Consider the following 25971-nt stretch of genomic DNA (forward strand, 5'->3'; position numbering starts at 1 on the left):
TTGGAGCCGGGGGTGGGGGGCAAGACATGAGCCTACTGGGCCCATCAGAAGCTGGGAAACAGGCCGTTTCCAGCCTCCAGAGGGCCTCCAGGGATTGGGGGAAGCTGTTTGCATTGAGTTATGGGTGTGGGCACTTGTGCATGCACGATAGCACACATGCACGCTCTTTCGGCACCCGAAGAAAAAAGGTTCCCCTTCATTGCTCTGGACCAGTGGTTCCCAACCTTTTTTTGGCCATGCCCCCCCCCTAAGCATCTCTAAAACCTTGATGCCGCCCCCCCAAGTGACATATTACTATTCAAAAAGTGAACTCCTATTCACGCAGAGGAAGCCTAAAAGACCATTAATGTGGTTTAAACAAGGTTCCAATTGCCCCCCTCCAAAATCAAATTGCGCCCCACCTTGGGAACCAGGGCTCTAGACAAGATTGGAAATGGGCCCCTGCAGGAGAACAAAGCAGATGGATCTTGAAACCAATGCAGATTGATGATAATGGTGATGATCTGCCATTGATTTTTTAATGTAATCTCTAATGTAATTTAATCCCAATTTTATAAACGTAATGTTGTCTCAATTTTGTAAACATAACGTTAATGTAACCTCAATTTTCAGGAAACCAACCTAACTCCTCAAGAGCATGAAAATATTATTGTGGTAAGTTACAAAAACTCTTTTGTGTGTGTGGGGGGAATAATCTGTCTCCTTCCTTGAGTTTGGCTTCTGCAGGGTATTCTTTCTCCCCAGATTTTTTAAAACTACAGATTTAACGTGGTTTCGTTCCAAGGTTACGCAGTCAAGAAATAGCTAAGAGCAGCATCTTAAGAGTTTGGGAACATTCTTTTAATTTTTTCCCTCCTAAAATATTTCAGCGAAAGGATAGAGTTCAAGGAAACTGCAATAATTAAATTTTACAGCCCAGTTGTGGCATAGCTGATATTATTAGTCTTCATTTACATTCAGAGTCTAAAAAATTGAGTAGAATGTAAAGATTGAAAGGGATGTTCCAACATCTATCCAAAATAGGTAGGTTGGATCGGGTTGGCTAAATGAGGTGAAGGAGAAGTTTATATGAGTAAAATAGAATATTCTTCCTACATATTACATTATCTTTTTATTTTAAAAAATGTTTTATTTATTCATTTTTTTCATTTTTAAAACATCACAATAATTTTACACAGATCTATATCTAATCCCCTTACATTGTATCTGTTTTATAGTATACATTATCTTTTATATTTACATACCCTGTCTCCCTGAAAATAAATCACCCCCGAAAGTAAAACATTAGGAGAGGTTTCGTAGAATTGCCTAATATAAGGCATCCCCAGAAAGTAAGATGTAGGAGACGTTTAGTTTCGCAGCATTCCTGAACATATATAACATATATTTGAAGAAAGTATAATTGTTGTACAGTACATGGAAATAATGGTACAGTAGTAGTAAGAAATTCTTGATAGGATTCAGTTTGTCTAGTTATGCTGGTTTGTGATGACAACTACTGTACAGTATATAATAAGTGTTCATTTGTTCAGCAATAAATGTGTAATTCTTCATTGAAAAAAAATAAGACATCCCTTTAAAATAAGATGTAGCACATCTTTGGAACAAAAATTAATATAAGACGCTGTCTTATTTTCGTGGAAAAAGGGTAGTTCCGTTTTTCATGTGTCCTTTCACATTGCATTACATTACTTTGATTTTATTTTCAATCCAGTTATACCATTTGTTCCAGATTTCATAATACTCTGTCTCCCTTAATCTCCATTGTCAGCCTGTCCATTTCTGCACACCTATAGATTTTCTCTATAATTAAGCTTTATGATGGTAGTGCGTTATTTTTCCAATATTGCTCATAACCTATCCTTGCAGCCATTGTTATATAGAGTTATTAGATATTGAATTTGGGGAGGATATTGTTTTTTCCTGATTCCAAGTAGTAACCAATCAAGGGTGAATTCTATTTCCATGTCTGTTATCTCCTGTAGCCAACTATGTATCATTTTCCAGAAACCCTTCACTTTGGGACAGGTTATCTTTCCCTTTTAAAAATGCTACCAAATCAGCAACTTAATCACAAAGATTAATGTGGTCTCTTTAATTTTCTACCTGATGTCGGAAGCTCACAATTTCCAAGACAGTTGTTAAGTAACCTTACCATTAAAGTTACCATTTTCATCCGGTCCTATAATGGTCTCGACCAATGGTGAAATCTATTTACCTTCCCTACTGGTTTAGAAGTGCGTTCTTTGCGCGCACGCCACCTTCACACACATATTTTCACCCTCTGCGCATGCTCAGATGGTTAAAAAAAGAAAATGGCGATGTCCAGGTGGGAGGGCGGAGCCTCAGGATCCCGCCGCTACTGGTTCTCCAAACCAACAATACAGCCAAACTGACCCGAACCGGTAGCATTTCACCCCTGGTCTCGACAAACCTTCTGCATGCGCAGAAACGTCCCAGGTGGGTAGGCGGAGCCTCCTGCCACCGGCACTACCGGTTCACCAAGCCGAACCCGGAACAACCACTGCTGTTTTGCATGCGTGTTGGTTCCTCTCCAAGCCCAAGTGGAGAAGATATTCAAGCGGCTTTGTTCCCAAAGAACTGATGTTCTGAGAAAGAATTGTCAGAACATTTTTTGCAGAAGCTCTTCCAGTCTTAAAAAAAACATCTGCTTTTTGCAATCTGGTACCTGGAATTCTTTAGCCCCAGGACAGACTAAACCTTGAAGAATCTTCTGTTCCGACCATACTTCATAATTTACAATAGTGGCAGCAGTGACATAACCTTATTATGTGGCTGCTGTTACTCTTAGTGCCGTTACGGCATGTAACTTCGTTTGGGTTGCCTAGCAATGGACAGAGAAAGGATGAAGTTAGGAACTGGAAAACAGCTTTGCTGGAAAGGGAGAAGTTTCCACTGGCTTTGGAAAATTCCAGTGTCCCTGGTTTTGTCTTTGTTAGATCAGGAAACTCTTCAAACAGGACTGTTTACGCCAAGGAGGAAAAATGGGCCCAAATGATCAGAGGGGGAAAAAGAGGTGCTCTTCAGAATGTCTAAGGCAGAGGTCTTCAAACTTGGCAACTTTAAGACTTGTGGACTTCAACTTCCAGCATAGTTGGCTGGAAAATTCTGGGAGTTGAAGTCCACAAGTCTTAAAGTTGCCAGGTTTGAGGACCCCTGGTCTAAGGCATTGATGGTTAACCTTTTCGGCACCAAGTGTCAAAACTGAAGGGTGCATGCCTGTCGGAACCCAGAACACAGCAGCTGGCCAGTGTGCGTGTATGCGGCATCCAGCTGCTCTATTGAGCTCTGTTGCATGCATGCACAACGGTCAGTGGCCAGTGTGCATGCCAGGTGTCCAGCACACATGTGTGCTTTGGAACCCAGAAGAGTGCACATGTGCAACAGACCAGCTGCCAGCATGCATGCATGTGATGGAACCCGGGAGAGCAGATGGTGACGGTGCGCATGCCCACGGAGAGGGCTCTGCATGCCACCTTTGGCATATGTACCATAAGTTCACCACCACGGCTCTTAAGTAATGTATTGCCTGGCATTTGGGATAGGGCAGTCCAGATCCTTATTAAGGGTCCTGGAAAATCAGGGAAGAATAATAATTGTGTCTAAAAGCAAAATAGCAGAGGAAGAAACCACACCTCTTCCCTACCTGCTTTCTCCAGGATGCTCATCCATCAGTAACAGTTAAATTGCCACCCTGACCACTGTTGGAGATTGGGCTTCTTGGTTCTGATGAGGCACCGTGTATAATTCATAGGCTAATCTTGTTTGCTTCTGGCAGCCCAAATGTTTAGAAACCTCTCAAATCAAATGTGATTCTGGATTCCGAATAAGTCTTTGATCTAATCTTCATGGGTAACGTTTTTGCCTTATTAGAGCCCTTTTTTGTTCTTATTTGAGATGGAAGAATAATATAGAGCCTATTTCTGATATGACCAGAGTATAAATGAATATAAACATTGCTGTCATTCCTTCATCATTTTAGGCACTTGCTCCTTTGCTGGAAAACAACCACCCACCGCCCGACTTGTGTGAATTCTTTTGCAAGGTATTTCTGATGTCTTCATTTCTTTTTCTTAAGTTTTGCCGCCTATGTCCAAAAATGTCTTAGTGGCAGCTCCTTAAAGCAAATTAAAGTTTTGTTTGTAGAGAGTAAGGAAGGTATTTGCTTTTAACTGAGATGGTTTCCGGGCCTGATAGCTTCAGAAAGAAGATAAACAGGCAATATGAGTGAGACACAAACTTCTGTGGTCCTTACTGAGAAATACTGTTGAAGCCCTTCACAAATGTCTGTCTGGTAGATTGGGAAACAGAGTCCTTATGATGATTGACTTATTAAGATTAATAGAAACATTGGGGTCATTAGTGGCGGTGGTTTTGTGCTTTTTCTCACCTCTTTTTAAACCTAACCATCTCTTGAAACAGCATTGCCGAGAACGCCCTCGGTCTATGGTGGTCATAGAAGTCTTCACTCCAGTGGTACAGAGAATCTTAAAACATAACATGGTGAGTCCATCACTTTGTTTCCTTGGTTCAGAGATTTTGGTACAAAACCTTCACAATCTTGCTATTTTATGTAGTCTGTTGTGTTTATGTCTATGTAACATATTTATGGAACAAAGAAGCATGTACAGCGGTACCTTGGTACTCAATTGCACCGAAACTCATCGAATTTGGTATTCAATGCATTTTGACACAAAAATGTTGTCTCGGTATTCACCCTACTCGGTATTCAATGTACTCAATACCAAGACAACTGGACACAAGAACAGTTTTTTCCTGAATGCCATCACTCTGTTAAACAAATAATTCCCTCAACACTGTCAAACTTTTTACTAAGTCTGCACTTCTATTTCTACTAGTTTTTTCTCATCATTCCTATCACCCATTTCCTCCCACTTATGACTGTATGACTGTATCTTGTTGCTTGTATCCTTAAGATTTTTATTGCTATTGATAGTTTCCTCATTGCTTATTTGACCCCTATGACAACCATTAAGTGATTCTTATGAACTCATGATTCTTATGAACTCATGATTCTTGACAAATGTATATTTTATTTATGTACGCTGAGAGCATATGTACCAAAGACAAATGCTTTGTGTGTCCAATCACACTTGGTCAATAAAGAATTCTATTCTATTCTATTCTATTCTATTCTATGCATATGCTAGAACTTGTTGATGTAGGCTGCCTTGTGACTCACTACTGCATTATTTGTTATGGGGGGAAATTGTTCGGTTTTGATCATTTTTAGTACTCATTGAGCCTCCGAGAACCAATTAACGATGAGTAGAGAGGTACCACTGTAGTCCTAAAATACTGAGCTTCATGCTTCAGGGGAAGTCTATCTCCATGTTTAGCTAAAAAAGGAAAGTTGGGGAAAGTTTGTAGTTCTGTTCTTTTCCAAAGGTTACCTCTTTATCTTTTGTGAAAAATGGAAGACATGGAAAGCAATTGCAATTAGAAGGGGAAACATGGAATGGCTAAGGAAATATTGTTCTCCTGCCTTTCTACCTGAAATGTTTTCTAGACCAGGGTTTTCCAATCTTGGCAACTATAAGACTGGTGGACTTCAATTCCCAGAGTTTTAGAGACCGAAGACCAAACTGGGCAGAGGAAAGAAGACTAAATGCTGAGACATTTGGAATTCCATTGCGTTCAAACCATGGTCGGGGAGGGATACAGAGGCAGAGGGGGAAGTGGAGGAGCTGGTGGCTTCCAGCCAGATAGTGGGCATGGAAACACAAGAGGGACCCTTCAATGCTCCTCGGGGTTTTCGTGGTGGCCGTGGTGGCAGGGAGTTTGCGGGTTTTGAATATAGGGTAAGGTAGTCAACCTATATTATTACTAATCTTTAAATGACTAATTATAGTGCTATTTACAGAACTAAAATAGTTTAGATCAGCGGAAACATGGAATGGTTAAGGAAATATTGTTCTTCTGCCTGAAATGTTTTCTAGACCAGGGGTTTCCAACCTTGACAACTTTAAGACTTGTGGACTTCCAACTCCCAGGATTCCTCAGTAGATTTACTGGCTGAGAAACTCTAGGAGTTGAAGTCCACAAATCTTAAAGTTGCCAAGGTTGGAGTCCCCAGTTCTAGACAGTATTTAATGGGAAGACTTACAGATAGAACTTTCCTCATTTTGATACTGGTACAGAAAGAACAAGCGATGTATTACAGGTCGACAGGCGAGAACAGAAATGTTCTCTCCTTCTTCAGGCGGACACTATGATTTATATTCACAAGTGCAGGAAGGTCTTAGCCCTGCCTTCCTTGTCTACTTGTTTCATCTTTCTTAATTGACTTTTATCCTTGAAATTGAATCAAGGAGCATGGTTGGACTATAAAAGCCGCTGAAAAGACTATGTGCCCTGCATGTTCCCCTCCCCCCCCACTTCCTAGCATTCTCTTGAAACTCCAGGGTCTGTTTCTTTTGGATCAATTGAGCGATGATCCATTTGTTGTCACAGGAATTGACATAGGGGCTTGTCAACCAAGCCTGAGAGAGAGCGATTGGCTTAAAATTACCCAGCTGGTTTTTATGCCTAAGGCAGGACTAGAACTCATTACCTACCTGGTAATTGATCCAAAGTCACCCAGCTGGCTTTTATGCCTAAGACAGGACTAGAACTAGAACTCACCATCTACTGGTGATCGGCCCCAAAGTCACCCAGCTGGCTTTCATGCCTAAGGCAAGACTAGAATTCACCATCTCCTGGGGATCGACCCAGATCTGTTGGAGCTGTAGGGGAAGATCCTTTTTAACTGCTTTGACTAACCAGGGTCGATGATGAAAAGCTGAGATTTATGGTCTGCCTTCGCAACTTTATTTTCTCCCCGGGCGATGTTTAGATGTTCAGCCTTTACATGGCCGCGGCTCTAAAAAGACTCAATCTTCTTGGTCTTGATGAATTTGGAGAGCCGCCATTTGTGATATCATGCAAACATTTGCTCTGCTAAATGGCATTCTAAGCGGAGGCATAAATCGGTCAAAACATCTTGACTCCTTTTGTGAGTTTGTGCAGCCCTGTTTGCTGGCTAAGCAGGGGGCTGATAGACACAAGTGTCCGGCCAACAGACTGAGGAATTTCCACAAAGAAAGAGGCACAAGGCATCACAGCAGGCAAACATGCACCCTTTCTGAGTCAATCACATTTGCAAGATGTGTCTGAACTGTTCCTAATTTTTTTCATACCAGTTTTTAAGAATACTCCTGCCTTCATTGCTGTACAGGACAGGTGTTGTGGTGTGGCACCCTTAACAACATAAAAGAACATGGAAAACCTTCATTTGGGTACCTGGCAATTTAGCTGTGCCCTCTTCCACTCTGGTAGACAAAAACAGTAGCAGTAGGGCTTATCAATAGCACTTAGACTTACATACCGCTTCACAGTGCTTTGCAGAATCAGCCTATTGCCCACCAACAATCTGGGTCCTCATTGTACTGACCTTGGCAGGATGGAAGGCTGAGACAACTTTGAGCTGGTGAGACTCGAACTACCAAATTGCTGGCAGCTGAAAGTCAGCAGAAGTAGCCTGCAGTACTGCATTCTAAACACTCATGACTTAGATGTATATGCTGCCTCTGAGTGGTTTACAGAGTCAGCTTTATTCCCTGCCCCCCTCAACAATCTGGGTTCTCATTTTATCAACCTTGGAAAGATGGACGGCCGAGTCAACCTTGAGTCGGTCAGGATTGAATTCGTGGCTGTGTGCAGAATGAGTGTGCAATACTGCATTCTAACCCCTGCGTCACCTCTGGGGCACACTTTGCAATTTCCCCCTTCCTTCTCTTTTGTCTGACAAACATGCTTGGTTATCTTCGCCTGCTTCGCATAGGTATTTTTCTCCTCAATTGTTTACGTCTCGCCGTCCCTAGATCTCATCAACTCCTGACTCCCCGTGGCTGTGATTTGGGCTACGTAAGGTCCTGAGCAAAAGGATGAGATCACTATTGGTCTTTAAAGTGAACTTGCATCCTTAATCCTTCCAGATGTCCGTGGTGGTCCATTGCTTCCATCTACAATGGAAGACAATAGCTTGAAAACTCTAGAGAACTTTTGATTTTGTTGACAAGTTTAGACTATTGCTTGTCCCGCAATCAACCCTTATTTCCAAGTAAGACCTAAATGTTCAAAAGAAAACAAAAGATGCCTATTGCCTGAAGCGATCCACCAGGCTTGGCATCCAAAGCTGTGAAGCAAACCAGTGTTGTAATAACATAACAGTAGCAAATTAAATAACCAGCAGATTTGCTTCTTTTTCGTGACATCTAAAATCAGCTGGCTGACTCAGCTGCCTCAGAGTCAGCCTGGCCCTTATTTGGTGTGTTTATTCTTTTTGCAAACTTTCTTGGAGCACGTTTTATTCAAGCAAAGAGAAGCTTTTGGACTCCCCAATCTTGCAGATGGCAAATTCAGAGCTGTGGAAGTTTGCAAGCAATTAAAGAATCGGTGACAAGCAGCATTTGAATTTTAGTAATAAAATAGGTAGGGTTATTTTAATCCAGTTTTCTAATCGGTGGGTTATACCTCCTACCCTACCCAACTCAGGCTGGCTGGAGAAGATGGATGTTGCACTCGGGCTATCTGTAGGGTACTACCGTAGGTTGAATAATGTTCTTTCAGTTATGAGCCACGATGGCACAGTGGTCAGAGTGCAGTACTGCAGGCTACTTCTGCTGACTGCCGGCTGTCTTCAGTTTGGCAGTTCAAATCTCATCAGGCTCCAGATCCTTCTGAGGTGGGGTAAAATGGGGACCCAGATTGTTGGGGGCAATATATGCTGACTCTGTAAAACTGCTTAGTGAGGGCTGTAAAAGCATTGTGACACGGTATAGAAGTCTAAGTGCTATTGTTATTAATTTTTTTTAGAATAGAATTGAATTTTATTGGCCAAGTGTGAGTGGACACACAAGGAATTTGTCTTGGTGCATATGCTCTCAGCGTACATAAAAGAAAAAGATACATTTGTCAAGAATCATGTGGTACAACACTTAACACTTAATTTTTTAAAAAAAAAAAGAGTTCATGGGGTCCTTGACTTACAACTATCATTGGGAACCCAATTTTCAGTTGCTAAGCAAGGTGATTCTTAAGAGAAAGTACACTGTTCAAAAAAATAAAGGGAACACTTAAACAAGAGAATATAACTCCAAGTAAATCAAACTTCTATGAAATCAAACTGTCCATCTAGGAAGCAACACTGATTGACAATCAATTTCACATGCTGTTGTTGCACATTCAACTTTGTACAGAACAAAGTATTCAGTGAGAATATTTCATTCATTCAGATCTAGGATGTGTTATTTGAGTGTTCCCTTTATTTTTTTGAGCAGTATATTTTGCAATCATTCTTGCCACAGCTGTTAAGCAAAATACTGCAAGTTTTTAGTGAATGACATGATTGTTTAAGGGAATCTGCCTTTTCTCATTGACTTTTGCTTGTCTGAAACCCACCTGAAAAGTTCACAAAACAGGATCATATGACCAGAGGTGGGTTTCAGCAGGTTCTGACTAGTTCTGGAGAACCAGTAATAGAATTTTTGAGTAGTTCAGAGAACTGGTAAATACTAGCTCTCACTAGTCCTGCCTCTATCTATTCTCTGCCTCCCGAGTCCCAGCTGATCGGGAGGAAATGGGGATTTTGCAGTATCCTTCCGCTGCCACGCCTACCAAGCCACGCCCACAGAACTGGTAGTAAAAATATTTTGAATCCCACCACTGCCCGAGACACTGCAACTATTGTAAATACAGGACAGTTGCCAAGCATTCAAATTTTGATCACAGGACTGCGTAGGTGCTCTTACAGTCATAAGTGTGAGGACTGCTCCTAAATCACTTTTTTCCAATGCCGTCATAACTTTGAGTGATCACTAAATGAATGGTTATAAGTCAAAAGAATATCGGTATAAAAACAAGATAAAACTTTTCCATTTCTCTTTATCGAAAGTCCAGATCTTGGCACTTCTGAATCTTAAATATCTCCCTTTTCCCCCCCCTGTTTTTGAAAGGATTTTGGTAAATGTCCTCGGTTGCGGCTCTTTACTCAGGAGTACATTCTGGCCTTGAATGAACTGAATGCCGGCATGGAAGTGGTAAAGAAATTTATCCACAGGTAAATATGTGAAATCTCTCTCCCTTTGTAAGGCACTTGTCTCGTCTTTGCTTCAGTGGCTTTCCTTGCCAGCACCTTTGATAGGCAACATTTTGCCATGAGTTTAGCTTACCTGAAAAAACCCAAGGAAGGTTGCTTGTCTATGGAGATTTTCAGTCATCCAGATCACTGTTGTCCCAAAGGCAGGGGTGAAAGGCTCCTGGTTTGCTCATTGTCCAAGAGGCCCCCTAGTCTTCCTCCTTCTCCTCTTCCTCCCTACAAACCCTACTCCCTTCTGGGCCCCATAGTCCTCCTCCTCCTTCTCTCTCCCCTGCAAACCCTCCCGTCTTGTGGGCCTCATAGTTGTTTTCCTCCCCCCCCCCATACTCCCTTCTGCTACTGATGATGTTACCTCGTTGGGTCATGAAACATCTGCAAAGCAAACAAGCAATCTCAGAGGGCATCAGGGACCTCACAGTTCAAGCGTGAGCTACAAATGTTCTCTTCTCTTAGACTTAATGCTTGCTCCTTTTTTAATAATACTCCTTTTGGACACACACCACCTCACATCCCTGTCCTGTCATTCCAGTATGCATGGCCCGACCGGCCAGTGTCCGCATCCACGGGTCCTTCCGAATCTCGTTGCCGTCTGTCTAGCAGCCATTTATTCTTGCTACGAAGAATTCATCAACAGGTCAGTCATCTTCATCCCCCAGGGAACCCTTTGGGAGAAAACCATCAGAGAAGGAAAATGCGCTTCCATCAAAATGTGTTTAGAATAGAATAGAATTATGGAATGGGAATGGAATGAGAATAGAGTAGAATAGAATAGAATAGAATAGAATAGAATATGGAATGGGAACAGAACAGAGTAGAATAGAATAGAATAGAATACAATATGGAATGGGAACAGAGTAGAATAGAATAGAATAGAATAGAAATAGAATAGAGGAGTATAGAGTAGAATATGGAATGGAATGGAATGGAATACAATAGAATGAGCTGGAAGAGACCTGAAGCAGGAGAACCTATACTATTTCAGATAAAGACTTTCTAGACTTTTCTTTAAAACATCCAGTGTTGAAGCAGCCACAATTTCTGGAGGCAAGCTGTTCCACTGGTTAATTGTCCTCACCATTATGAAGTTTCTCCTGAATTCCAGGTTCCCAACCAATTGTTTCTTGCCCTGCCCTCTCGTGCTATGGAGAATAATTTGACTCCCTCTTCTTTGTGGCAGCTCTTCAAATACAGGAATACTGCTATCATGTCACCCCTAATTCTTCTTTTCTTTAGACTAGCTAGAGCCAAAATCTATAGCTCTTCTTCATATGTTTTAGTCTCCAGGCTTTTTCCCAGAAGGGAAAGGGGAGGGTGATGTGGATGGAGGTATTTCTCGATATTGGGGTGGATTTGGAGTTTTGCAAGCACAAAGTGGGAGAACTTTGGTTAGCAGAAGACAAATCTGCTCTTTAGGCTGGTTCTTTATGAACTTTCTATGAAGCTCAAGAAGCCTTCTGGCAAAGAAGCATCTGCTTTGCTTTTCCATGAACCCATTTTCTAGGAAATTGAGTTGACTATCCTGGTGGGCTGTTTATTGAAAGAAAAAGTTGCGTCACGATTTTGCATCATCAGGGAAAGACAATTGCATTCCTCCCCAGGATGGCCAAGTTCACAGACTGCCACAAAATTGGAGCTGTGTTGCAAACGTCTCCCATTTGTTTTCTTCTGGTATAAATAGGACAAAGTAATAGCAGCTGGCCAATAATAAAAAAAGAGGACGTGTTGCAACGCTTTGCGAAGTTGCCTTCTGGACTCTTCCCCTTTATGTCTGTTATTAACCGTATTTTTGGAGTATAAGACGCACCTTAATTTTGGGGCAGGAAAATAGGGGGGAAAATAATCTGCCTAACAGGTATTCATCTGGCTAGCTTTTAGTCTGGTCAGCTTCAGCACATTAGTTTGTTGGATTTGAGAACAGGATTCTCCCTGTTGGGGAGAAAAAATAGTTTCCAAAACATTTACTCCCCTCCCTCTTCAGAGAGAGAAACAATGAGAAAAGCAGGCAAAGGGATGATCCCTTCGGTAGCAAAGCACAGAAGATCCCTTCACTGTTAGCACCTCGCTGGGGGGAAAAAGGCGGAAGATTGCTTGCTAGCAAAGCACAGAAGATTAGTTCACTGTTAGGGCTGAAAAAAGGCTCAGCTGATTGTTGGAGGGAGCAGCAATATAAAAAGCAGGCAAAAGGTAGAAGATAGCTAGCAAAGCATGGAAGATCGCGTTAGCAACTTATTAGGATTTTTTTTAAAGCTAAATAAAAGTTACATTTGGAATATAAGACGCACCCACATTTTTCAGCCTCTTTGGGGGGGGGTACGTGTTATACTCTGAAAAATACAGTATGTTTGACAATTTCAACTTATTTATTCTTCCCCCTCCCTTTTTTCTCCCTCCCCTATTGCAACAGCCGGGACAATTCTCCAAGCCTAAAGGAAATTCGGAATGGCTGCCAACAGCCTTGCGACCGCAAGCCCAATCTGCCCCTTCGTCTTCTCCACACCAGCCCTGACCTGATGTCCAGGGAGGCTACGCTGGCCGAATCCCGCCTCAAGTCAGTCATTGTCACGTCCAATGAGATCCACGTTGAGGTTGAGCGCAACAACATGGCCAACCAGAAGATGACCGCCAGCGTTGGCAACGACAGCGAGCCCAACCTGATTGACTGTTTGATGGTCAGCCCCACCTGCAGTAGCATTAGCATCGAGCTGAGCGCTCAGGCGGACCGCATCCTTGGCTGCTATGTGGAAATACTCAAGATGCTGTGAGTTTCTCTTCTCCCGTGGCTTTCCAGATAGCCCACGTGGGTTTCTTGGGTTCCTATGGGGGAGCACGTGTGAGTATGCACACCCACATAGCTGGCTGGAGAATTCTGGCAGTTGAAGTCCACAAGTCTTACAGTTGCCAAGTTTGAGGAATCCTGATGTACGGTAACAACATTGTGTTAAGTCAGCACTGCTTCCTTGTAAAAGACAACAAAACTGCAGCTTGCAGGCTCAAGAACAACAAGAAATGGAATTAACGTACATAAAACACATGGTGGGCATAGGTGACTATTAGGGTTTTGCCATCAGACCAGTTACAAATTGGAAGTTGAAGTATTCTCTAAGGTGATGAAGCTATAATTTTCAGAATTCCCATCTAGGATGGTCAGTGACCAGGAGGGTTGAGTTATTGGAAGGTCTCACCTGGGTAGCTCCAGAGAAATCAGGTTAAAGAAGGCTGCTAGAGACCAAGGTTAAACTCATGCACAAACACAGCATTAGACTTTGCTGGCTAGAAATAGAGCTTGTTCATGGCAGTAAATTCTGCATGCAGTTTAAGCTAATGGTGCTTTTCTAATTGCAGATCAGATTACGAAGATTGGAGACCAGCTCTGGCCAGTTTGCTCCAGCCCATCCCATTCCCCAAAGAGTAAGTTTTTGTTTTTTGGATCTTTTATTCGGTCAGTGCTCTTGTAGCTTGGATTAGTCAGAATGAACTAAGATTTAATAGAAGAATCTAATAGATGTAGTTCATAACTAAGATTTGCCTGTAAGTTAAGGACAATAGTAATTAATCAGAACAAGATCACATTTGTTTTCTTTGTTTTAAATACATATATTTTGCAATTCTGGGGCATCCTCAGTACTAATATTAGTTAACAGTCAACACAACTATTAAGAGTTAAGAATACAATAAAATTCTATACAGTGTAACCAAAACAGTTAGCGGTCTAATTACAAAGCAAAGTCATTGATTACAAATAAAACCATCTGAATTGACATTTTTTGCCTTTGTAATGCAAAACCCCCCAGAGTTTCACCATTTAAATTGTAGCCGCAGAGGAAATTGCTATTGCCTTTTCCCTTTCCCTTTCTCCCTTTAAAAAAAGATATGTGCAAAGCTGCAAGTTGAAATAATGTTGAAAATGTAAAAACAATGACTCAGGTCTGGGGATAATTGCACAAGGACTTACACGATCACCCTTTGAGCTTTTTTGAGATTTGAAAGGTGGACTTCCTAGGCTAGAGTGGTCATTAACTGAGAATAGCAATAGCACTTAGACTTCTATATTGCTTCACAGTGCTTTTACGGCCCTGTCTAAGCGGTTTACAGAGTCAGCATCTCGCCCCCCACAATCTAGGTCCTCATTTTACCCCCCTCGGAAAGATGGAAGGCTGAATCAACCTTGAGCCAGTCAGGATTGAACTGCTAGTAGTGGACAGAGTTTGCCTGCAATACCGCATTCTAACCACTGCATCATGGATGGATGGATGGATGGATGGATGGATGGAAGGAAGGAAGGAAGGAAGGAAGGAAGGAAGGAAGGAAGGAAGGAAGGAAGGAAGGAAGGAAGGAAGGAAGGAAGGGCAACAGTAATAGCAATTATATACCATTTTACAGTGCTTTTACAGCCCTCTCTAAGCGGTTTACAGAGTCAGCCTTTCCCCCCCAACAATCTGGGTCCTTATTTTACCCACCTTAGAAGGATGGATGGCTGAATCAACCTTGAGCCTGGTGAGAGTCGAACTGCCAAATTGCAGTCAGCAGAAATAGCCTGCATAACTGCACCCTAACCACTGCGCCACCACGACCTCAGGGAAAGTTGTCAGACCCAGGTAAAGCTTCAAAAATGGAGTTCCAGTGTCAGATGTAGGTGGAAGGGACTTTTCAAAAAGATGGAAAGGAAAAGTAAACAGACTCCTTTCTTGGGATCAAACAAGAGGTGAGCACTTCTCTCGGCATCTGATACTGGAAGTCCATTATCAGGACAAAACTAGCCCAGCTAAAACAGAAGAAGCATCAAGCTACATGTCATCCGCAAACATCGTGTCTGAATCCAGCCAAGCAGTTCCTGATGGTCCCTCTGCAGCCTATTAATGACACCAGTGTTTATGAAATGAAGATCTCTCTGCGGGGTGAACATTACAGCCTGTAATCATCCAATTTGCAATGCTTAAGCCTCTCTGGGGAGCCTGATGCCATGGAAGGCCCCCTTTTTCTTTCACCAACATCTTCTTCCAAAAGGATAGGGAGAAAAGGAGAGAGAGGCCTCCCGTGTCATTTATCTGTGTTGGGGGGGGGGGGGGGTTGTCCCCTGGTGGCTTTTTTTTCTTTTCCACCCAGGACCCCAGGGCAGAGCGAGAATGTGATGCAAGGAGCTCTCTGTGGAAGTGACCATAAATTGCTTTGCTAATGTTAATCGGAGGCAATGGGCCTTAATTGCGGTGCAATTAACAAACACACCTGGGACATGAATCAAGTTGAAAATCCTGTTTACGAATGCATGGTTTTGGTCTCCTGGACCTAGAAGTTTCCATTTGCGTCTTTAGGATGACATACGAGTCAGCCTTTCTTTCTTCCTTCCTTCCTTCCTTCCTTCCTTCCTTCCTTCTTTCCTTCTTTCCTTCCTTCCTTCCTTCCTTTCTCTCTGCCTCCCTCTCTCTTTTTTCTTCTTTTTCTTTCTTCCTCCCTCTGTTCTTCCTTTCTTTCTTTCTTTCTTTCTCTCTCCCTCCCTCTCTCCCTCAGTATTTTCTTCCTTTCTCCCTCTCCCTCCTTTCTTTCTTTCTCCCTCCCTCCCTCCCTTAGCCTATTTCTTTCTTTTCTTTCTTTCTTTCTTCTTTTCTTTCTTCTTTTCTTTCTTCTTTTCTTTCTTTCTTTTTTCTTTTCTTTTTTTCTTTCTTTTTTCATTTCTTTTTTCATTTCTTTTTTCATTTCTTTCTTTCTTTTTTCATTTCTTTCTTTCTTTCTTTCTTTCTTTCTTTCTTTCTTCCAATGTACCTTAAGGATGGATCAAATGCCTTTTAAACCTCAAGGGTTCCGTAAAGTAGTTTTTCATGGGTTGAGGTTTGAGGAAACTACGGTCTTGGTGGAAGAAATGTTGGGCCCATTTCCTGTCTTTTTCAAAAAAGTCACTCCTCAGTGCATTCAACTCACTGAATGTGTAATCCACTTACACATTTCATATTGAAAATTATCGCGGCATCTCTTGTTTGCTCAAACTAATTGTAGGTTACTTCCTTGCTGCCTAATTTTAGATGTTTGATTTTGCAAGACTCCCAGATGCTCATCCAAACAATGCCAGTTGCCCAGCTCTTGATGATATTCACCTCATTTTAGTTTGGTTGAGTTAGCTTTGGGTCACAGGCTGTCTGGGATGACGATGGTACAGGTTAAAGCTGGTAATTGAAGTTCATCCTAATAATCTGGAAGTCAAGGCAACTGCACTTATTTCCTTGTTGGCTTGAGACATTTCGCTGCCCATCCAAGCAACTTCTTCAGTCTGAACAAATTGACTAGGAGAATCTGGAGAAGAAACCTTGAGGTTGGGGCAGGGATACCCCTAAGAGTTTTAGGAGTTGGACATTCTAACAACTCTCTGCCCACCCTAACCAACATGTTGAGACTGAAGAAGCTGCTGGGATGGGCAGCGAAATGTCTCAAACCAACAAGAAAATAAGTATTATTTGCCATGACTCAACTTCCAGACAATTCTGCATGGATGATGGAGAATCTTCATCAACATACTAATAATGTTTTCTTATGGATTTCCTCATTTACATGAAATTATTTTGTTAATGGAAAAAAGTATGTTCTAATTTATATACTTGAGACAAATTATAGTCTAGTGTATAATTAATAATTAATGGGCTTTTAATCATTTTTAGTATTGGATTATTACTGTACACTGTCTTATTATTGCTGTTAGCCGCACCGAGTCTCCGGAGAGGGGCGGCATACAAATCCAAATAATAATAATAATAATAATAATAATAAGAAGAAGAAGAAGAAGAAGAAGAAGAAGAAGAAGAAGAATATAATATAAATATAGTGACTTTAATGCTAATATAATGCTAATATCTGTATATACTATTATTAATTTAATTTTGTTTGATTTTCTTCTCTACTTACCATTGTGTTTTCTTTTTAAAAGTGAAAAATTAATAAAAATATTTAAAAAGGCAAAAAAATGACAATAACTAAAATTCACTGAATTGGCTTACCTCTGGTCAAGCACATACATGGACTAATATTTTGGTGCTCAAACCATAGTTCTCTAAAAGAACAAAATCCTAAGCATGGAAACTCCCATCAGGTCAGCCTTCATCATGAAAAAAGCTGGTGTATCTTAACGGTAACTACATTAGCCAAGGTGGCGCAGTGGATAGAGTGCAGTACTGCAGGCCACTAAAGCTGACTGCTAGATCTGCAGGTCAGTGGTTCAAATCTCATCACCGGCTCAAGGTTGACTCAGCCTTCCATCCTTCCGAGGTGGGTAAAATGAGGACCTGGATTGCAGGGACAATATGCTGGCTCTGTTAAAAAGTGCTATTGCTAACATGTTGTCAGCCGCCCTGAATCTAAGGGGAAGGGTGGCATAAAAAATTGAATAAGTAAATAAATTAGGATAGTGCAGGGTTTCAGATCTTATTAGGAAATGATCTCTGAAATAAATGCAATTTCTGTAGGTGGCTCATTAAATTAAAGCAATTAAGTAGTTGGGCAGATGCAGCTGCTTTAATGAATCTCAAAAAAAGTTTTATGTTTGCACTCTTCTATATTAAATTCATCCTTCTGAATTAAATGCCAAGTATCCTACAGCCTAAAACATAATCAACACATTACAAAACCTTTCTATCAAGGGTTTTTTCATCCAACGGCTGTTTTTGTTCAGATTTACCTGTGTTGTTACGGTAGTTTTATTTTGTTTTGTTAAAAGAATGTTTCTCCCTCTAACTTCCACTTGTTTTGTTCAGTTTGAAATGGTGCCGTGTGCTAGCAGAGTTCTCCAAAACATAATGACTCTCCTTAAAGCCAAAATGGCTAGGATGATGGGATTAATAGTCCAGCACATCTGAGAGGAGAAAAGACAATGTAGCTCCTAAGAAATGTCTTGATATGCATTGGTTCTATGGGTTTTGTAGTATTATTATTATTACTGTTGTTGTTGTTTTGGGGGAAACACCTCCGTAATAATCCTGTGTTTTTATTTCAGGGCTCTTGCACACGAGAAGTTCACAAAGTAAGTGCTTCTTTACTTGAAATAATCTCCTGTAATGACGTAAACTGGGTTGATCCAGCCTTTCACAACACAAAAGTTTCAAAATTTTGCGATAGACTCAGGGCTGAGATTCAAACATTTTCCTTACCAGTTCGGTGGGTGTGGCTTGGTGGGTGTGGCGGGGGAAGGATGCTGCAAAATCCCCATTCCTGGGGGAAAGATATTGCAAAATTTGCTTTCCTACTCCACTCTCAGGCCAGCCAGAGGTGGTATTTGCCGGTTCTCTAAACAAATCAAATTTTCCGCTACCAGTTCTCCAGAACCTACTGAATTTCACCCCTAGATAGACTCCTTGTTGTAAAGGCTAAAAAAGAGACAACTACACCTCCTCCATTCATAAAAATTGAGGAATTCAACTCTGGATCTTTCTCTGCCACTCAAAAAAAAATCACACTTCCTTCAATGGCCATTTTCTGAGCAGTTTGTGATTCAGGAGCATCCAGTCAGGACCCATTTTCTTAGCTGGACCTATTTTGGCTCCCAGTTCAGTAGGATCGAATCATGCTCCCAGCCATTAGACAAGAACAACCTTTCTCTGGAACAGTTTCCAAGAAGAATGCTCAAAGTCAGGGCTGTCAAACCTCCGGCCCACGGGCTCGATGCATCACGTGCAGGGCACAACATGCCAGTGGTGGGATTCAATTTTGTTTTACTACTGGTTCTAGTAGGCATGGCAAGGGAAAGAAACTGCGAAAATCGCCATTCCCTCCTCACTCCAGGGGAAAGTTACTGCAAAATCCCCATTTCCTTCCAATCAGCTGGGACTGGGGAGGCAGATGGAGGCAGGGCCAGTCAGATATGGTATTTACCAGTTCTCCAAACTACTCAAAATTTCTGCTACCGGTTCTCCAGAACTGGTCAGAACCTGCTGAAACCCACCTGTGGTCCATGCCCGGATGTGAGTTTGACATTCCTGCTCAAAGTGATGATGGAAGGATGGTTTACCAGACAGCTGGAGCAGGTCAGGAAGAGAAGTTCTAGACTAGCCATTTAACTCTTATGGTTGTTTTCTGCATTCAAGGAATTGTAGAATCAGGGGTCTTCAGAAGACATTTATAAGCTAAGGAGAAAAATCCTGCTGCTGATGTTACCTAATCCACTAGCAAAATGTTCAGAAACTAAATTTCCTCAGAACGGGGCGGCATATAAATCAGATAGATAGACAGACAGACAGACAGACAGACAGACAGACAGACAGACAGACAGACAGACAGACAGACAGACAGACAGATAGATGATAGATAGATAGATAGATAGATAGATAGATAGATAGATAGATAGATAGATAGATAGATATGGAAGGAAGGAAGGAAGGAAGGAAGGAAGGAAGGAAGGAAGGAAGGAAGGAAGGAAACAAGCTTGGAGAACAAATCAGTGTCAAATAGGTCTTCTCGTCCTATGTAGAAATCCTTATTACCCCAAACGAATCAAGGATTCCAAGCATCCTTCTTCCCACGCATAGAATCCCCCCCTTGGCTAACATTCAAAGGTTTATGGTCTCCAGAGGTTTCCAGCTGTGAGTTTGTCTGGCTAAAAGAAGCTGCTGGATAGGGAAAGGATCTCCAGGCGTTCAAAATCCAGCGTTTTCCAATCCCCAAGGATTAAAGTCCTTGCGATCTTGGATGGTTTCTTAGGCTGTCAGAAGACCTTTTCCCACTGCGCAAAGCCCCAGTTCAGGAGAACATAATTGTCCCCTCCACATTTCCTTGTAACTTTTCACTTAGCATATAATCAAAACGAAATGCAACAGCTGTACTTCGTATTTCTTTGGAAATGACCAATTGCATACTTCTGTTTCTTTCTCTCTCTCCCCCCCCCTCTTTTTTTTCTTTTTGTCTGTTTCCAGGGAGCTGAAGTACGTCATTCAAAGATTTGCAGAAGACCCAAGACAAGAAGTAAGTTTTTCCATCCAAAAGGGGTTTTTTTTGTCAAAATGTTCAGGCTATAAATTGCTTGAAGTTCCATGATGCAGTCAGCCTTTTGGCTTTGATAGGATTCCTGAAAATACTTTTTGGAGCCTGTTGCTGCCTCCTTAGAAGTGATTTCATGCCTCTTTGTGTCAACATGAAACACGATGTTGGATATCTCGGAACTTTGGCTGGAATTGTTGCATCTGGAACTTTCAGTGTAAAATTAATGCTCCAGACAAATACTCCTTTCGTCTCTTGACTGAACATTTTGAACCCCTGTTTGCATCATAAAAATGCCCGTTGTTGTGATGGTGGTGTGCACAAATGGGTAGTTATATCCACATTGGTTGCAGATGTGGATGGATGGATGGATGGATGGATGGATGGACGGACGGACGGACGGACGGATGGATGATGGATGGATATGAATAGTACTTGAACAGTCCCAGAGGAAATGACCAGTACTTCAAATAACCAGACCATATATATTAACTGTATAAATATTATTTACATTAGGCAAATATCGTAGTCAGTGACAGTCCTAGGTGTTCACAAATACAGCAATCAATATTCTCAATATATATACAATGCAAGTCTTACTCAATACATATACAGACCAACATTAAAACACATAGTTCTTACTTCACACAGTAGTCCTTACAATAGAATAGTCATCTAGACAAACCAGCATAGAATCAGAGAGATATCAGGGAGAATCTCAAAGCTGTAGGCTTTGAGAGAGAAGGGGGCTGTTGTCTCCCTCTTATAGCTGATTGCAACACCAGCTCTTAAAGCAGTAGTGTGGTAATTCTTTTAACCATACATGTCTGGCTTAAATTATATATTGGAAAACCCAACTAGTTATACACACAGTACTAACAGGATAGATAGATAAATAGGTGTGTAGGTGAATGTATAGATCAGTGGTTCTCAACTTTGGGGTCGGGACCTCTTTGGGGGTCGAACGACCATTTCACAGGGGTCGCCTAAGACCATGGGAAAAGACAAATTTCCAATGGTGTTAGCAACTAAAGCTTCTATTCTGACATCTCGGAACATATTTTTACAATCCAACAAATCAGGCATTTACAGGGGGGTGTCCCTCTGACCTCTTGCCAATCAACTTAAAGATCTGTTGGAAGAATTGGTGCTAAACTTATAGTTGGGGGTCACCACAAGATGAGGAACTGTATTAAGGGGTTGCGACATTAGAAAGGTTGAGAACCATTGGTATAGATGGATGTATGGATGGGTCGATGCATAGATGGATAGATGAGTGGATAGGTGGGTGGGTGGATGGATGGATGGATGGATGATTAACATAAGGGGGCATATTTGTGTTGAGCACCCATGACACAGTTTCAACATTTTAAAGCATCTGTATGGAGAACCTGAATTCTCCAGAAACCCCAGACCTACGATGGTTGGGTAACTGCACCAGATGCATAAATCTTTCACTTGCAGGAGTCTTCTTCCCCTTACTTCCCAACGGCTTCAGGGATTAGATCACAGGGTCGATTTTGTAGACTCCTTGCCCTGCTGCAGATTGGAAGAAACGTCTTCCAATGGAACACCTGGTGCCTAATCAGGAGCAAGGAAGAACTCCTTTTATTGCTGAGCTGGGTACCCATCCAATGAGAAGAAATGTCTCTTCCCGCAAGGCTGGGCCGTCTTATACTCCACCTCCTCGTAGCCTAATCAGCATGAGCAGCCAGGAGGGATGCTGGGAAAGAGCTCCACCTTCCTTCTTCCTTTCTCTGCAGAGTTATTTTGAAGGCCACCTTCTCATGTGTCTTTCTTCTACTAGGTCCATTCCTGTTTGCTGAGTGTGCGGGCCGGCAAGGACGGCTGGTTCCAGCTCTACAGCCCCGGTGGCGTGGCATGTGATGATGATGGGGAGCTGTTTGCCAGTATGGTATGTGCCATTATCCCATGTATCTTCCCAGTCTATTTTGCTGTCATGCTGCAAGTGATCCAGATAGGAAACACAATCAGTTCAACTAATTCTGTTTCCTTATAAGGCTCCACTGACAGGATCTCAAAGGACATCTCTCCCCCACCCATCTTTGCAGCCCAAAAAACTAGGCAGGGTCTCTTCTGAAATGTTTGCCTGCTCCCATTCCTTTTGTGGGCTAAGTTGCCTTTGGTCCTACCACTCCTCTGACTGTGGCTTTTCCCCCTGTCTCCCAAGGCCATTCCCACTCACCATTTCTAATTGCATTCGCAATATACCAAACTTATAGATCTTATGCTAGATATAAGATACTCATTCACTTATCTCCTTTCTAAAGTCTACATCTTCACAAAGGAGTGACACACACTCCACATTATGTACAGACACACTGAGCTGGAGCAAAAAAAAAGTTTTGGTCCTTTTAGAACAAGAGTAGAAGTTGGACGCTAGAAATAGATGAAAGAGCAGAGAAAGTATCTCCTAAGATTGGAAGTCACAAGAAATTGAAAAGAGAAGCAAGTTGACTTTTGTTTTGGGAATTGACTTGTCTATACCGAGTTACCTATTTTCTTAGAGATAGAATAAAAGTTGTGGTGGTTAGAATGCAGTATTGCAGGCTAATTCACTGCCAGGAGTTTGATCCTTAGTGGCTCAAGACTGACTCGGCCTTCCATCCTTCCGAGGTGGATAAAATGAGGACCCTGATTGTTGGGGGCAATATGCTGACTCTCTGTAAACCACTTAGAAAGGGCTGTAAAAGCACTGTGGAGCAGTATATAAGTCTAAATGCTAAAATGCTAATTTGCCTTCTTGGTTACCTTGGAAAAAGAGCCAAAAGGTGTTTTGTGTGTGTGTGTGTTTGTGTATGTCTCACTCACTCGAAACTTTCTTTCTCCTGCAGGTTCACATTTTAATGGGCTCCTGCTACAAGACAAAAAAGTTTCTGCTTTCCTTGGCTGAGAACAAACTGGGGCCTTGCATGTTGCTGGCACTGAGAGGCAACCAGACCATGGTGGAGGTAAGGCTTTGCCCTTATGCCTTGGTCAATTGGTCAATTGGAGGGAATAATTAAAACTATGATATAATGTGAAAGTACCTACAGGGACTATATAAATATCAATAATCTGTGTAAATAATGTAAAGTTAAATAATTACAGTGAGTAATAGAACAGATATAATTTAAGAAATCGGTTCTGATTGTGCAATTATTGTGATGTTTTTAAAACTGGAAATAATTGAATAAATAAAGCTTTTAAAAATATAAAAACACAGAGCAGATCAACGGTGAATGGTGCAAACGTTCTCTCTGTCTACTTAGAAATAGTAGATCCAATGGTGTTTAGTGTGATTCTCCGTACTGAAGGAGCGGGTCCAGCAGTCACATGGGTTGCTCATGTCCAATCCGGTGGAACTGAGCCTAGTGTTAAAAAAGCTTGCCGGATCCGCCCCTTCCCCAGAATTCGCTCAGTTCGCATATCCTGCGGTTGTATTGTGATAGCTCGTTCAACATTCTAACACCTTCCCTTCGATCTTTTCCTTCAAAAGTAGTAAGAATTGTTTTATCCTTATTATTTACTTGCACTAATAGCGCCAGCCGTTTGTGGCTCGGCTTTTTTCCTTGGAGAAGTTGCGGTTTCGTTTTCCCCCGGCGGTTTTGCCGGTTACGATTCCCGCTGCCGCTTGTGGATTCTTTTAATCCTTTGGCCTGGAGGTCTTGGTGCAAGTATTGATTTATTGATTTATTGATTTATTATTATATAAAATAAAGGGCTTAAGAAATACCTCCTGCGGAGTGAGACGTCTTTCTAGTCTCCTGGACTTAGTCGATCGCTTTCCCTTTAAGAATATTACGGAGCGATTTTTCGGCGCGAAGGCCTTCGCGCCCTTTTTAAATCTAGGCCTCTCGTGTTGGCCCCCTGCCAGCCGCGTGGGCCTCAGTCCACCGCGTGGATCCCGGAGCGGGTCTTGGGACGCCCAGGCTTAATTCTCCACCGGCTAAGCCTCCAACCAGAGTGCCTTGGTTTACTTAATTAAAAAGTTTAGGGAGGCTGGCCCCGCTGGATTTGGGGACACGAACTCTGGGTTTGCCCAGATTGCCCTCAAGTCTCAGCAGCTTCGAGGCCTCGAAGCAGGATCCATTCCTCTTGGGAAGTCCTTGAAATTCTTCTCCTTAATTATTCAGTTATTGGCTCAGCCTTGTCTTCTGTTAATTGTCAGACTATGGCTACTTTTCCCAAGAGAGGCACAACTAAAGGTCCCAGAGAGGCCAGGCCTACAGGCGATGAGATTACTAGTATCCCCCAGGCCTCTTCCTCCTCTTCTCCAGGGGCCCGCCCCTCGACCAAGGTCACCAGGGCCGAGAAGAGAAGGGACCTAGCCCTACAAAGAATCCATGACAAATCAGCAAAACGTTTGAAAGTACAGGCCCAAGTACTCAGTAGTCAAGACCCCCCAGAGGCTTCTAATCTACCTCCTTCTGGGGTCCCTGTGTTATCTCTGGATGAGCCTAACCTAGACAGACCCCAACCTAACCTATGGGGCATAGGTCCAGAGGAACCAGATATTATTGAAGATTCCCCCCAGCCAGGATCCTCCCAGGCCTTTAGGGATTCTTCTGCCTTTCCTGCTGATATTTCCAGTTTACCTCCTGAGTTCCAATCTATTTTTGCTGTGTTGTCCAAGGCCATTGATGCCAAACTCTCCACCATCAATGAGCTTCCCTTACCTCCTCCTCCTCCTCGCCCCTCCCGCCCCTTGGGTTCTTCCCCAGCGGTTAGAGCTCCTATTCAGGATGACTCAGATTCCTCTCAGGACGAATATGAGGATATGGAGGATGATGAGGATCCCTTTCAAGGTCTCTCGGATGATGAGGAATCCCAAATAAAGGTTCCTTCTCCAATTACTATTTTTCCTTCTCAATTATTCAAATCTCTCCTCCTCAAAGCTAGAATTTCTACGGGATTAGCGGCCCAGGAGAAACAAGCCTCCACTGCCACTGATCCTCCGGAGGAGAATTTACCTTACTTCACAGAGGAACAGGAGGATAACGAGGTAATTCCTATGCCTAAATTGTTTAAAGATGCTTTACTCAAACAGTGGGATTTCCCAGCCTCTGGCCTTAATCCCTCCACCAAGGACAGAAAGTTGTACAAACTTTCCTCTTCCTATGAAGAGCTTCTATCCTTTCCCAAACCGGATGAACCTGTCAAGATCCTTCACTCGGCAGCGGCTGTGCCAGGCGAAGCGGAGGAAGTCCTTCGCCCAGAGGACAAGCGGATTGAACAAATGCTCAAAAGAGGATTCACCGCAGATTCCTGGGCCATTAAAAGTTCTGCAGCAGCTTCCTTTTTCTCCAGAGCCATGCTTCTGTGGCTTCGCCAACTTCAACAGCATATTCCTCCCGATGACTTGAGAGGTCAACAAGACTTCAACAAGGTCTTTGCAGCTGCCCAGTACGTGGCTGATGCCACCTTGCAATCTACTAGATTTTCTGCTAAGTCTATTGCAGCTTCTACAACGGCAAGAAGACTCCTATGGATTCGCCCTTGGCAAGCAGGAGTACGCCAGAAGTGGCAGTTATCCCAGGGACCCTTAAAGCGTGACCTTCTTTTCGGTGATCTTCTGGATCCACTCCTCACGGAAACCACGGACAAGAAGAAAGTTTTGGGTCCAACCACAAAAAAGGCTACCAAAACGCAGTCCTTTCGTCGCCCAGGGCGCCAGCAAGATCAAGCGGCGTCCTATCAGAGATCTCCAGGTCAGTATTCCCCCCGCTTTCGTTCCCAAGGTAGGAACTCCAGGGGCAGAGGTTTTCGCTTCCAAAGGGGAGCGTCCTCTAACAGGGCTTCAAAAAAACCTAGATGGTAATCTTTCCTCAATTCCCATAGGG

At 42.5% G+C, this 25971-nt stretch overlaps 1 protein-coding gene across 2 annotated transcripts in view; it reads left to right on the forward strand.

Annotated features, from left to right (window-relative positions):
- CMIP (c-Maf inducing protein) overlaps positions 1-25971 on the forward strand; it is a 206665-nt gene that overhangs the window by 163101 nt on the left and 17593 nt on the right. For both annotated transcript variants that reach the window (XM_070760446.1, XM_070760447.1), the window contains 11 exons: positions 613-654; positions 4004-4066; positions 4444-4524; positions 10038-10141; positions 10710-10814; positions 12585-12938; positions 13523-13588; positions 18153-18179; positions 20065-20113; positions 21936-22043; positions 22984-23100. In XM_070760446.1, the coding sequence (XP_070616547.1) occupies positions 613-654; positions 4004-4066; positions 4444-4524; positions 10038-10141; positions 10710-10814; positions 12585-12938; positions 13523-13588; positions 18153-18179; positions 20065-20113; positions 21936-22043; positions 22984-23100 (1116 nt within the window). The remainder of the gene's footprint in view (positions 1-612; positions 655-4003; positions 4067-4443; positions 4525-10037; positions 10142-10709; positions 10815-12584; positions 12939-13522; positions 13589-18152; positions 18180-20064; positions 20114-21935; positions 22044-22983; positions 23101-25971) is intronic.

Source organism: Erythrolamprus reginae, chromosome 9 (assembly GCF_031021105.1).
Source record: "Erythrolamprus reginae isolate rEryReg1 chromosome 9, rEryReg1.hap1, whole genome shotgun sequence".
NCBI classification, from domain to species: Eukaryota; Metazoa; Chordata; class Lepidosauria; order Squamata; family Dipsadidae; genus Erythrolamprus; species Erythrolamprus reginae.